The sequence below is a fragment of the Melopsittacus undulatus genome, chromosome 7 (assembly GCF_012275295.1).
Source record: "Melopsittacus undulatus isolate bMelUnd1 chromosome 7, bMelUnd1.mat.Z, whole genome shotgun sequence".
Classification (NCBI taxonomy): Eukaryota; Metazoa; Chordata; class Aves; order Psittaciformes; family Psittaculidae; genus Melopsittacus; species Melopsittacus undulatus.
In genome coordinates, this window is record NC_047533.1 from 8,514,834 (window position 1) to 8,527,310 (window position 12,477).

At 42.7% G+C, this 12,477-nt stretch overlaps 1 protein-coding gene across 1 annotated transcript in view; it reads right to left on the reverse strand.

The window, feature by feature from the left end:
• The window catches only part of LETM1 (leucine zipper and EF-hand containing transmembrane protein 1), a 31,144-nt gene extending 18,944 nt beyond the window's left edge, over window positions 1–12,200 (reverse strand). The window contains exons 1-3 of the mRNA XM_031048423.2: window positions 12,066–12,200; window positions 6,467–6,524; window positions 3,357–3,813 (exon numbers count right to left, since the gene is read on the reverse strand). Of these exons, the coding sequence (XP_030904283.1) occupies window positions 3,357–3,813; window positions 6,467–6,524; window positions 12,066–12,144 (594 nt within the window). The 5' untranslated portion in view covers window positions 12,145–12,200. The remainder of the gene's footprint in view (window positions 1–3,356; window positions 3,814–6,466; window positions 6,525–12,065) is intronic.
• Window positions 12,201–12,477: the final 277 nt, after the last annotated feature.

Genomic DNA, 12,477 nt, shown 5'->3' on the forward strand with positions numbered 1-12,477 from the left:
CAGGCACAGAGATATTTCCATTCATACCCACCATAGAAGATAAATGACTACTAGACTTCAAACAGATGTAAGAAAGTTTGGAAGAAAATTTTAAGTCAGTACAAGTCCATTTTCCTCAAAAAATTCTACAGAGGGGAGCACAGAGTTCATGTTTCTAGCCAGTACCTATTTTTAGACAGGACGCGCAAGTATTTGTACAGGGCAAAATCCACATCCAGGAAAGTAGTTTTACGACTGGATTAAGCTAACCTAATGCTAACCTGAGACAATGTCTGTAGAGTCATGAACATGCACTGCTAGTCACAGGGTGAAGGTATACCACTGATCCAACTGAAACTAACCCATAAATACAGAAATACTACACAAATAAGCAAAAGAAGATCAATACAAACCAAAAGCTAAGGTGTTGGAAAACTTAAGCACCAAGCAGGACTGGCCACCTCACAGCAGCACAGTCCTGGATCATCTTCCATAAATCATGAAGCTGCACCCTCCGCTATTTCAAGGAAAAACAGCCTTGCACAGGAACCTAATACAATGGTGCAGGATTACACACACATTATCTGGCAGCACAGCATGAAAAACTTGTGACTACTCTGTACCTGCTGCTACAGTTCTTGTATTCCACTTTTCGCACGCCTGCAGGGCTAAGGAGTTTGTAAAGCTGATGTACTTGCCACAAACTCCACAGTGATTGCCATCTCCCTGCCATGTCCTGAACCACCGTGCTGTGGAAGGTAGTGCTACAGCAAGTAGTTTCTAACTGCCAGTATCATATTTTGCATGTTGTACTTTTCCCTGCCTTCTCTCCCATGCGTAGATATGTGATCCTGCTGAAGCCAAACCCTACCAGCAACTGTAAAAGCTGGATTTTGGAGCTAACTTTTGGTTTACATAAGCACTAGCTGTCTTGTATTAGCCACGCTGCAATTGCTTGTTAATGTGGTCTGATTACTTAGATATCTTTCCATTATTGCCTCCAAAGAGGAAGGAAAGGGCAGGCAGAAATAACTCCTTTGTCAGTCTGTGTGCAGATAAGGTTTCTCCAGCATGTCAGTTCATATGCACTTTAATACATTTAAAGCAGTATGTACTTCAAATACATCATTTATATATATATATTTAGAAATTCACAAGCAACACTAATCCGGCATCAAAGTTGTAAGACTTCTTTAACTTAGGCAGTATACTACAACTGAAGGGTGAACTGTTAAAATATGAGCTGCGCTGAAACAAACAAAATAAGGTTTTAAAAAGCACATGTTAAGGGTTTTATTTTGTTCTGAGGTGGTCTGTTTGTCAGTGACCCTGGCTTCTAACCCATTCAAGAGACAGAGCATTCTCTACTTACACAGAAAGAAAACATAAAACTTAGATAGAGAAAATAACATCACTGTAGTTCTTAAAACTATTACCTCAACATCTTCTACACTGGATTGCACACAAATACACCCCACCATTAGATAAGAGACATGCTACATCAATGTAAACTCTTATTTATACCTGCATGATATAACTCAATTTTATTTTAAAGAAGGGAATTGATACTGAAATTGCACAAAAAAAAGAGAATTCAGGAAGGCCAAATGCCAGACCATCACATAACATATGACAGCTCTGTCATCACTAGATGACAAAATTAAAGAGCAAGCAAATAATTTAATCCATCTACTGATGGAATAATGCATGTGTGTCCAAAGATAATGCATTACTTCTAATTCATGCCTTCTAGAACACAGTCCTGATCTTTCAGCAGAAGTATTTCCATGATATTTGTATTTTACTGGTGTTTATGTAATTCCTCAGAAGTATGGCTCAGTGAACATGAAACAGGCAGGGAAAACAGTGGTTCCAATCTTGCTCTCTGGAGGATTTCTGATCCTGTTTTCAACCATGAGTTAATTTGTCTCACTCGGTTTTCCAAGTTTCCCAAAGCTCTCAATAAGTCAGCACAAGCCAGAACTGCTACTTCAAGAAGTCCTGCAGTCCTCATTCACCCCTGTCCTCAGATACTCTTTCTTGGCACTACATAATCCCCCTCATACGTCAGCACAGACTGTTATATTTACTGCTGAGCAATGTTTCAGCTGACCAGCTGCCAAGCATACTCTTGGACCAGCAGAAGGAAAAGTGCAAAAATAAACAGCATGAAGATGCTGAGAACCAATACCACCACTCGGTTGTAGAAAGGAACCAAAGGTAATCACAGGTGAACACTGCTATGTGTGCATTTCATTCCTGTTATTTGGCTTTTTTGCATGTTGCATTAGGATGTGATTTTTAATTACACATTAAAATGCTTAGCTATGCACCAAACCATCAGTAGATTATTAAAACAATGAGAAAATATTCTTATTTTTGACTATTTAACAAAAAAATGTTGAAGGCAACCTAAGACATTGTTTGTCCAGCGCACAAACTGCAGAGAACCACTGTCCAAGCACATACACTTTTCACTCTCCAACATTTCCACCACTGGAATATTTTATCTATATAAACTTCTTAAACATCCTGCCTTTAAAAACAGTAAAATGAGAAGTTATCATGTTTAACTACACCAGTTTTAAGACAGCTTATTATTTTGTGGTCTTTCCATATAGAAGAGCTGACACTGAATGTTTTTAAACACTCCTTTTAATTCTAGTTGAATAAGCATATTTACTTCTTCCACAAACTGAAATTACTATTGAAATGCATGTCATCCTCATTTACTCTCATTTTGCACTACAGATCTCATCTTCATCCTCTCTTCCCTTTTCTTTAAAACTGCCAGTTGCATTTTTACAGTTTCAGCTACATGCCATGAAGAAAAAAGTATAAATCAAAGCTTTCCTCAAATTATCATTTCTGGACGAAAATTACCTCGTGAACCTATTTTTAATTGAGACAGTACTAATGTCTGATTATCCATCACACATTTCAGGCTGCAGATATTCTTCTGTTAAAAACCCCAAACACCTACAACAGAACTGGCACAAATCCAACCTTTACTAAAAAGTGGTTTCCCTCTCTTCTTCCAGCTGGAGCAAAAAAGCAGGGAAAGTGACCATAAACACACATGTAGCACATGGATGGGAACTTGAGAACAAACCACAGATGCTGTCCACATGGCAGAACAGAAGAATCCTCTGCTATTTCAACCAGAAAATACCCAATTTATCTTCAGTAACGGGGAACAAGAGTAAAATGTTTTGGAATCATATCCAAAGTTTTTAGTGTCCACAGGGAGGAAGAGGGAAAATGCACCCAGCAATTTTAATTCTAGGAACAGATGACAACAAAAAGAACCAACTCGGCTCAAATAAAATGGAGCAATTGCTAAGGATACTCAAACAAAATTGGTATTTATTCAGTACCTGTCTCCGTTCTCGACGAGACAAAGTGTTTCCATGAAGTATTCTCCAGAGCATCCTTGCAGCTATTTTTGTGTCAATCCACAGTAATCGAAAACCATGGTAGTAGTGCTTCAGTTCATCCACAATCCTCTGTCCAAGAGATTTTTTCACGACTTCCACTTCTGCTGGACTATATACAGGACCTCCTTCTTCCAACTTCTTGTTTTTGTCCTTTAAGGACTTCAGTGACTTTTCAACTATGGAGTCATCTCGAAGGGGACATGAAGAATGCCACCATCTAACTGGAAGATACTGGGGACCTAAAATACCCGTGGTTGCTAGTGGCGTCCATGAGCCAGAAGAGCTCCTAAGAGCAAAGTGTATTTGTTCAGATCCTTTAGTCCAACAACAGTAGCGATCTTTTTTGGAGTATGCGTAAACAGGAGGGACACTAGTGCAGTATTTGAAGTGTACAGTCCTTCAAAAGAAAAAAGCATTCAAGGATTATTAACAGATTATAAGCTATTTCTGTATTTCTATGTATTTGTGCAATTATAGAATTTATGTGTTTATAAAATGAATCATTTGGAAATATCTACTACATATTTGAGGAAAAAAACCCCAACCTGTGACTCTGAAGATCAGCGTCTATGCCCTAAAAAGAACACTTGGCTTTACTTCATGACAGAGCCTTGGGAGACATGGTCTAGGGTAAGGAGTCCCCCCCAACCATTGCAGGGGGTTGGAACTGGATGATCTTAAGGTCATTTCCAATCCAAACCATTCTATGACTATATGGACAGAATTTTCCATTAAACAACTTTGACAAGGGAGCTTACCTTACTCCAATAAAGAGTAGCAACCAGAAATGCTTTCCATTTAGAAAGCTACATTTGAATATACATCTATAAATGCATAGTAACAAAGCCCCTTCTATTACTTCTCATGTTTGAGCAAAACACCTGAGAAAAAAACAGAACTTGTAGACTTGGGATAGGTGCTGAGGTAGAGGAAGGTATTTACTATCAGAGAAATCAGGTTTCATTAGAGTTCCTCTTTTACTATTTCCATGTGCCTGGTTTTCCTTTTTCAACAATAATTTTTTGCCTAACATCCCATCACGGTACTGAGCTGGGGCACACAGAACACCACTCTTCTACCGTAGCCAGAATGTTGCTCTTTAATTAAATGTAAACTGAGATTAGCAGGGAAGCACTGTCCAAACACCCCAAACCCTCATTATACACCAAGAACTACTTATTATATGCAAGTAGGATTGGAACAGTAACTAAAATATTTCAGATAAAAGAGCTCCATTAGGTGTCCCACAGACTGAAATGCCAGTATTGGGTTGCCTACAGGACAGAAACGACTGAGGTGTTTCTTCATGGAGCCCTACCAAAACAAAATCTGCCTTCAGTCAAGGAACTGAAATAAGTGCAAGTGGCTCTACAACTCTGAGTCACACTTTAAGAAAACAAATAGTTTATTGAACACTTACAAGTATTAGCTTTTCTCAATTCTGTTTTCAGCCAGCACTTTTTAAACTTCATTACCACATACATCCAAACAGGTTTAAATTATTGTAATGGTTTTGGCTATTTAATGCTCAAGACAGCTTTGTATAAAAAATATTAAATTATTACTTTTTAAAGACATTTTCTAGGTTAAACTAAAAGTTTAAGCATCTGCCCATTCAATGTCAGACAACTGCTGAAACACAGTCATCTGATCATTGAATCTTCCTGCTTAACTGGAAACCTGCACACTTGCACAGATATTAACTAATGAAAATCACGGTTCCTTTAAGAAAATAAAGTCCATATTCAAAACCAGATTAAAACACTTGCATAAATGAGTCCATCCTAACTTTTAAGCCATTCCCCAAAAGCAGAGCTCCAGGCCTACAGATCAAGTTCTACCTGCATACAACTACACTGTTCTGCACGCAGAGAGGAAGGGAGCTCTGCCTGCAGAACTGGTTCTGAGGCTGCAGGGAAACAGACCTTCACAGGAAATGTGCCTCTCTGAACAGACTTTAACTACTCAGACACAGAACTTCTGTCCCAGACTGTCCTCAGCACTTGTATCATTACAGTCCCTTGATTCTGCATGTCTGTCACGTGAGGTATATGCACTAGTTTGCTTTATTTTAAGCAGCTTTTGGTAAAAAACCCAACCAAATTCTCAAACTAACAACAAGAATTTCTTTCCCTATATTCTGCTGCTCCTATAACAGACTTCAAACCACAAGTTTCAATTATTCAACAGAGAGGCATCATATAGTAATATACTAAAAAGCAAACAGATTGAAAATGCTTTATGGATTAAAAACCCTCTCATAACTCATTATACAGTAGGTGATACAGAACTAACAGGACTAAAAATAATTAGTTTCATGTTGGAGGGTTTTGTCTAGAGACACATCCTTATGTCAAAATGGAAACCTAGGAAATTGAGAACAGTCAGTTTCCTGAGCAGTTAGACTGTAAATAAACTACAGAATACATATTTTAACATTCCAAGGAAAGGCGTCAGAATATTCGTATCCGCAAATATGCGCTGTGAGCCAAGGCAGGAACAGGGAATGGATCCCACCAACATCCAACTCCTTAAGTTCCATCAACAGCACACAGAGGCAGGATTTGTTTTCAGAGGAGGACACCATCTCCTACAAGAGACTCACCCAAGGCTGTACCATACAGCAAACTACTTTGGTGTAATGAAGATACAACAGTCTACATTCCCAAGTGTTCATTATGCTCTGCAAACTAGCTGTGACTGATGTTTACTCTTTGGAACTCCACAGAGGAAGTATGCCCTTGGCATCCTGCAGGGTCGCCTGGAATCACTCAAGAACAAGATTAATATTCTATTGCTGTCACATCACAAGTGAAACAAAAAGGGAGGAAGTGGGTGAACGGAATGAAGATCCCACTCTCTCCCACACACACCCAAGCAAGTGGAGAGCATGATATTCAGACTGCCTTTGATCTGTCACTAACACAAGCTGAAGCTAATATTTTCACACTTTGTCTAGAAAGACTTAAACCCACATTCTCTGATAGTAGAACTAACTGAGAGCTTTGTAGAGTTTTGAGTTTAGGAAAAAAAAAATCATCTTTACTCACATATTGTTTGCCAGCCTCAGGGATGTGCAGCTGAGACATGCCCGATCTCCCAAGTTACCTAGAAAAAGACCAATAATTAGCAGTAATTCAGAAATTCAGGAAGACATTTATTCATATAGTGAATTGTACAAAAATATGAGATGCAAAAGACAGAATCCTAGAATGGTTTGGGCTGGAAAGGACCTTAAAGCTCATCCAGTTCCAACCTCTTCCATGGGCAGGGCCACCTTCCACTAGAGCAGGTTGCTCCAAGCCCCTGTGTCCAACCTGGCCTTGAACACTGCCAGGGATGGGGCAGCCACAACTTCTCTGGGCAACCTGTGCCAGCACCTCACCACCCTCACAGGGAAGAGCTTCTTCCCTGTATCTAATCTCAGTCTCCCCTCTGCCACCTTAAAGCCATTCCCCCTTATCTTGTCCCTAAAGACCTTGTCAAAAGTCCTTCTTGCCAGCCCCTTTAGGTACTGGAAGGCTATCAGAAGTTCTTCCAAGAGCCTTGTGTTCTCCAGGCTGAACAACTCCAGCTCTCAGCCTGCCTTCGCAGCAGAGCTGCTCCAGCCCTCACAGCATCTTTGTGGCCTCTTCTGGGCTTGCTCCAACAAGCCCATGTCCTTCTTATGCTGGCAGCCCCAAAGCTGAATGCAGTACTGCAAGCGGGGTCTCACAGAAGCAGAGTAGAGGGGGAGAATCCCCTCCTTTCACCTGCTGGTCATGCTTCTTTTGATGCAGCCCAAGACACAGTTGGTTTCTGGGCTGTATACACACTGCTGGGTCTTGTTGAGCTTCTTGTCAACCAGCACCCAAAGTCGTTCAACACTGATCTCCATATGGACATTGAGCCGTTGACCACAACTCTTTGAGTGTAAGCATCAAGCCAATTCTTTATCCACTGAGTGGTCTCTCCATCAAATCCATGTCTCTCCAAGTTAGAGACAAGGATGTCATGCAGGACGGTCTCACATGCTTTGCATAAGTCCAGGTAGATGACATCAGCCATTCTTCCCTTATCAACCAATGCTGTAACCCTGCCATAGAAGGCCACCAAATAGATACAATTTGCCCTTAGTGAAGCCATGCTGGCTGTCAGAAATCACCTCCTTATTTTCCATGTGCCTTAGCATAGTCTCCAGAAGGATCTGCTTCATGATCTTGCCAGGCATGGAGGCAACACTAATTTTCCAGGTCTTCCTTTTTCCCCTTTTCAAAAATGAGGTTTACGTTTCCCCTTTTCCAATCAACAGGAACTACACCAGACTGCCTTTGCTTCTCAAATAGGATGGATAATGGCTTGGTAGCTTCATCTCTCAATTCCCTCAGGACCTATGGATGCATCTCATCAGGTCCCACACACTTGTGCACCTTCAGTTTCCTTCGATAGCCTTGAACCTGATCTCCTACATCAGGTAGTTCTTTATTCTTCCAGCGCCTGCCTTTGCCTTCTGTGACTTTCTATTTTAGGAATGGCTCTACTAAAAGCACAAAAAAAGATGCTTCTTAACAGCAGCTACCTTATGGTGCACTGCTTCTGAGCACCTTCACACTTTGGATGACTGTACATCACAAACAACCAAGACTGAAATTATTCTTGCTTTGACAATAACCAAGTACTGAAGTCCAAATACTTCACCCAATAGTCAAAGTACAAGCCTTGTTCTTCTATTCCTCTCAATTTGTAATCCCAATTTATAGGACAGAGAAAGTGACAACAGGAGGGAAGCAATTCTGTAAGGCAGCTGACATCTCCACCAGCGTTCAAGCAAACTGTCCATACACACAGCTGAACTCTGTGTGGTCACGAGGACACTGCCTGCACTTGAACAACTGCCTGAAGACAGGTTTTTAAGTCCCTCAGATAAGCAACTATATTGCAAAAGAACTTCACTGAAAGCACATGTAATTTTTTTAATGGCTCCATGACAAGACTGAATTACACCATCCAAATGGAACACTTGCCAAGTGTCTAGGATGAAATGTTTGCTTTCTTTAAAGCAGGACAACAAAATATGAAAAGGAACCTAAATATGCCTCACTAGAGGTGGAACTACAACCATTTCAATGTATCGCTGTCCATTTTGATTAGCACCTGGTAAAAATAGCTCTGCCCCTGCATCTGTCTGCAAAGGATATAAAATGGTCCTGAAGGGCAAGAGACAGAACCAAAGACTATAAAAGGAACTATGTTCCTCAAAATGAGTTTAGTAAGAGTCCACAAGGATGAATGACATCTGTACATGGGCATTCTCCATCCAGGTACAGAGACAAGTGGCATCTAGTCTGGAAATAAATTGTGGAGACAATCAAATGATAAATTAAGTCAGTTCCCATGCTTCAATAAAGGGCCATGCTTGAAAGCCTTACAACCATCCAACACCTTGGAAGCACCATCAGATACATAAAATGCTTCTTAGTGACTTTATGCCACCTACAATCACCAAAACCCATCCCTGAGACCCTCATAAAAGAACCAATCCCCCTAAAGCAACTTAAAATAATAATAATCTTGTATCATAGAATCATAAAATAGAGAGGGTTGGAAAAGACCTCAAGATCATCTTATTTCAACCCCCTTGCAATGGGCCATAAATAGCTAGCTGCAACAACTCAATAGCTGCCTGATACCAAGTGCAGAAAGACTGCTGGACAGCACAAAGGAAGATCACACAAGCAAGACTCTAAGTGTATTGGCTCTTTTTGGTCAATCTTTTCAGAATTCACTGTTAACAAAACAAAAATGGAAGGCTGGATGAGTAGATCCACTGTGTCTTGTTCCTCCCATGTGGAACTTACTATTTCTGATCAGTCTTAAGAGACAGCAAGATAGAAATGCCAGTTTAGAGGCTAGTGGTCAGCTTTTCCACTATCAAAGACAAAGCCTATGATAGAACCTGAAGCAGACAACTGTATCTGAGAAAACACAGTACTCAACGCTGGTCACTGAAAGCCTTCTCCAACAAAATATCCTAAACATTAGAGGAAAAGAGATAGCTGCAAAATCAGGCGGGGCAACAAGAAGGTACAGAAAAGTGGGGGGAATAAGTGAACTTATTAAAGGATTTTGAAAATCAAGGGATGTTCCATGCTAAGTGGGATTTGATGCCATTACAGCAAAAGCTTTGACTTGACAGTGCCATAGGAAAAGGACCTACCCATGTCTACTTATATCCAACTCTAACAGGTACTCACTGCCACTGCAAGCAGAGTCAGGGGAAAAACTGCCTCTTCCTTACTCAAAAATCAAGCCTCATGAATTTGTGAAGGGATACTCTCCAATATTTACAGAAAGACCAGCAGCTGAATTGCTTGACCTAAGAGGCTTCCCATCTCAGCAGGATGTGTTTGGCTTTAAGAACAGCTGAGTAAAGCAGAGAAGAACTCAAGAGTGACGGATAAGTTGTGGCAAGAGACTCTGTTCCTCTCACCCAGGTGCCAGGAAGCATACAAAACCTGTGTGCCAAAAACGAGCCCCACTAGCAGGCAGCATTACCTGCTATGGACAGGTGTCCCTGGAACAAAGAGGGTGATCCGGGGATCAAAACTGGCTTGAAGTTTTTAGACAGAACTCCATAACAAAGACACTGTCACTTCTTTTAGTTTTCTTCTCCAACCAGACTCTTACTTCAAGGAAGGGGCCAAAGAACAGAATTCCAAAGTTACCACCAGAAAACACTGACTCAAACCCCTGTTGTCACACAGCCATTCAGAGTGTGAGCAGGCACACAGAAACATCATGTCACCAAAAGAATATGCAGAATAATTGTCAATTTCAGCTTCCTGCCAACCAGAGCTCTTTGTTTTGCAGTGCCTGTTCTGACCATGTACCTAAGAATGAGCCAGCCCTGAAACAAAATCTATACTTTCTTCAGCAAGAACCAAAGGCCATACTCCTTGTTCTAGGGTAATACAGACAGCCAGCAGTGTCTGAACAAGGTGACTAGCTTACCATACTCAACACTGTTAAAGACACCTGCATTAGAATTGGTTTGAGTAAGAAACACAGTAGTGTCAGAAAACCTGTATGAAAAAAAACCCCACAAAGTAATGAGAAACTTAGGTTTTAAATATAAGGAAACATCAAACCCAAAGTTCTAAATGCAGAATTCCTGTGTAGTGTTACTATGTTTAGAGTTTTTAAAAATAAAAGGCTAACACAAAGTAAGTCCCTACCCAAGTACAAGCTTGCAGCCTGATCTTTACAGGAAGAGCAGTTGGGATTCTTAGAAGCACTTAGCCTTAACTTAATCTTAGACTACTTACACATAAAGCAAAGAAGATAAGCTAAGTAAAGCAAAACACTAAACAAAGCATTACACCGTAAGGTGTTAATACTTAATTAACACTCTAAATAAAAGCATTAATTGTATCAGAAGCACAGTGCATCACCGCACACAGATTATTTGATTCTACTGCAGTATTTCAGCAAATGAGAATTTTTGCATGGGATTTATAACATGCATATTTGTAGCAATCATCAGCATTTCTTCTTATGCCATGCCTCAAGAAAATCAAAGCTCCCTTCTAATTTGAAGGTAAGTGCATGTATTTATTCCCTCACGGTAAATGAACCAGACAGCTAAAATACCCTGGGGTTTTGTCCAGATCACGGTACAAGCTTAACCTAAATAAATGTCTTTACAACAGTGGCTAAAATTAACACCAACCAGAGGAAGCTTCCACTCCTGAGTGATTACTGGCAAGCGAGAAGCTAGCTTGTTTATCATCAATGAGCAAGGATCTATATGGTTGATCAGGTTTGCCCGAACCTGAACGTGCAGATGGGCTGTTCTCACTGACAGCATGTCAGTGACAAACCACACGCTGCCCCATGCTTTCACTCACACCTCACTAAAGCCCGGCCATTCCAGCTCAGGGACATAAAGAGCAACCACAGGCCCCATGTACGTCACAAGCTGTCAGCTGCTTCATGTCATTAAACTTCACCGCCAAAAGGTATTTAAACTGCCAAATTACCTCGATTATAACGAGAAACCATACCACATGCTGCAGTCCCTTTTGAATTCCCCAGGCTTTCAAAGCCACTTGGAAAAAAGCAAATCCACATTTCCTTCCTAGTATGGACTAAGAAAATAACCTCCTGTACTTTCTTAAAGGGCAACGAGAAGCATGTAACTACTGACAACATCCATCACTTCACAGCCAAGCTACACCGAGAACAAGGCAGGCAGGAGCTAAGCACAACAACGTGCTCCTGCGCCTTAATGAAAAACACATGTTCTTTGCCTCCCTGGCCAGCCGGCGTTGGAAAGACTCATGTGTGCTCACTGCCGTTAGACAGCATCCCTCGAACCACCCTGGCCCGGAGGTAAACGTTAAGAGACGACCTCGCCCACAGCAGCCAGAAACGCCGTGTCCAGCCCTGGCTCGCCGGTGACCGGAACAGCGGGGACCTCGCCACGGCCCTTCCCTACCGCAAAGACCTCCCCGCCCATACCGGGAGCTCTCAGCCGTCCCCCCCAACCCGTCCCCTTAGGCCTTCAGCCTCGCACAGGCCCGGCAGACCGGGTGGCAGCGCAGCCTCGCCGCACCGCACCCCAGGGCCTGGCCAGGCCCGGGCCGCCGGATGGCCCGCGGGGAGGCTCACCTGGCTGCGGCTGGCGGCGCAGCGCTCGGGGCAGGCGGCAGGCCCGCCGGCCGCAGGTCTGTAGCAGCATGGACGCCATCTTAGCGGCGGCGGGCTGGCGGCCTACTCATGCCCCGCCGCCCGGGCCCAGCGCGGCGATCCCCACACGCGCAGCGACGCCGGGCCCTGGCCGCCGGCAGCGTTTGCATAGCCCCGCCCCCCGAGCGGGGCACGCCGGGAACTGTAGTCCTCGGGGCGCACGGTAAGCGGCCTGCGGGCGCGGGGCACGCGGCATGCCGGGACTTGTGTCCATGGATGGCGCCCGTGCGCGGTGCATGTCGGGAGATGTAGTCCTCCCGCAGGCGCGACGGATCGGTCAGCGGTTCTGCTCTCTGTCAGCCGGCGGAACGGGGCAGCGGGTGGGCAGCTTCCC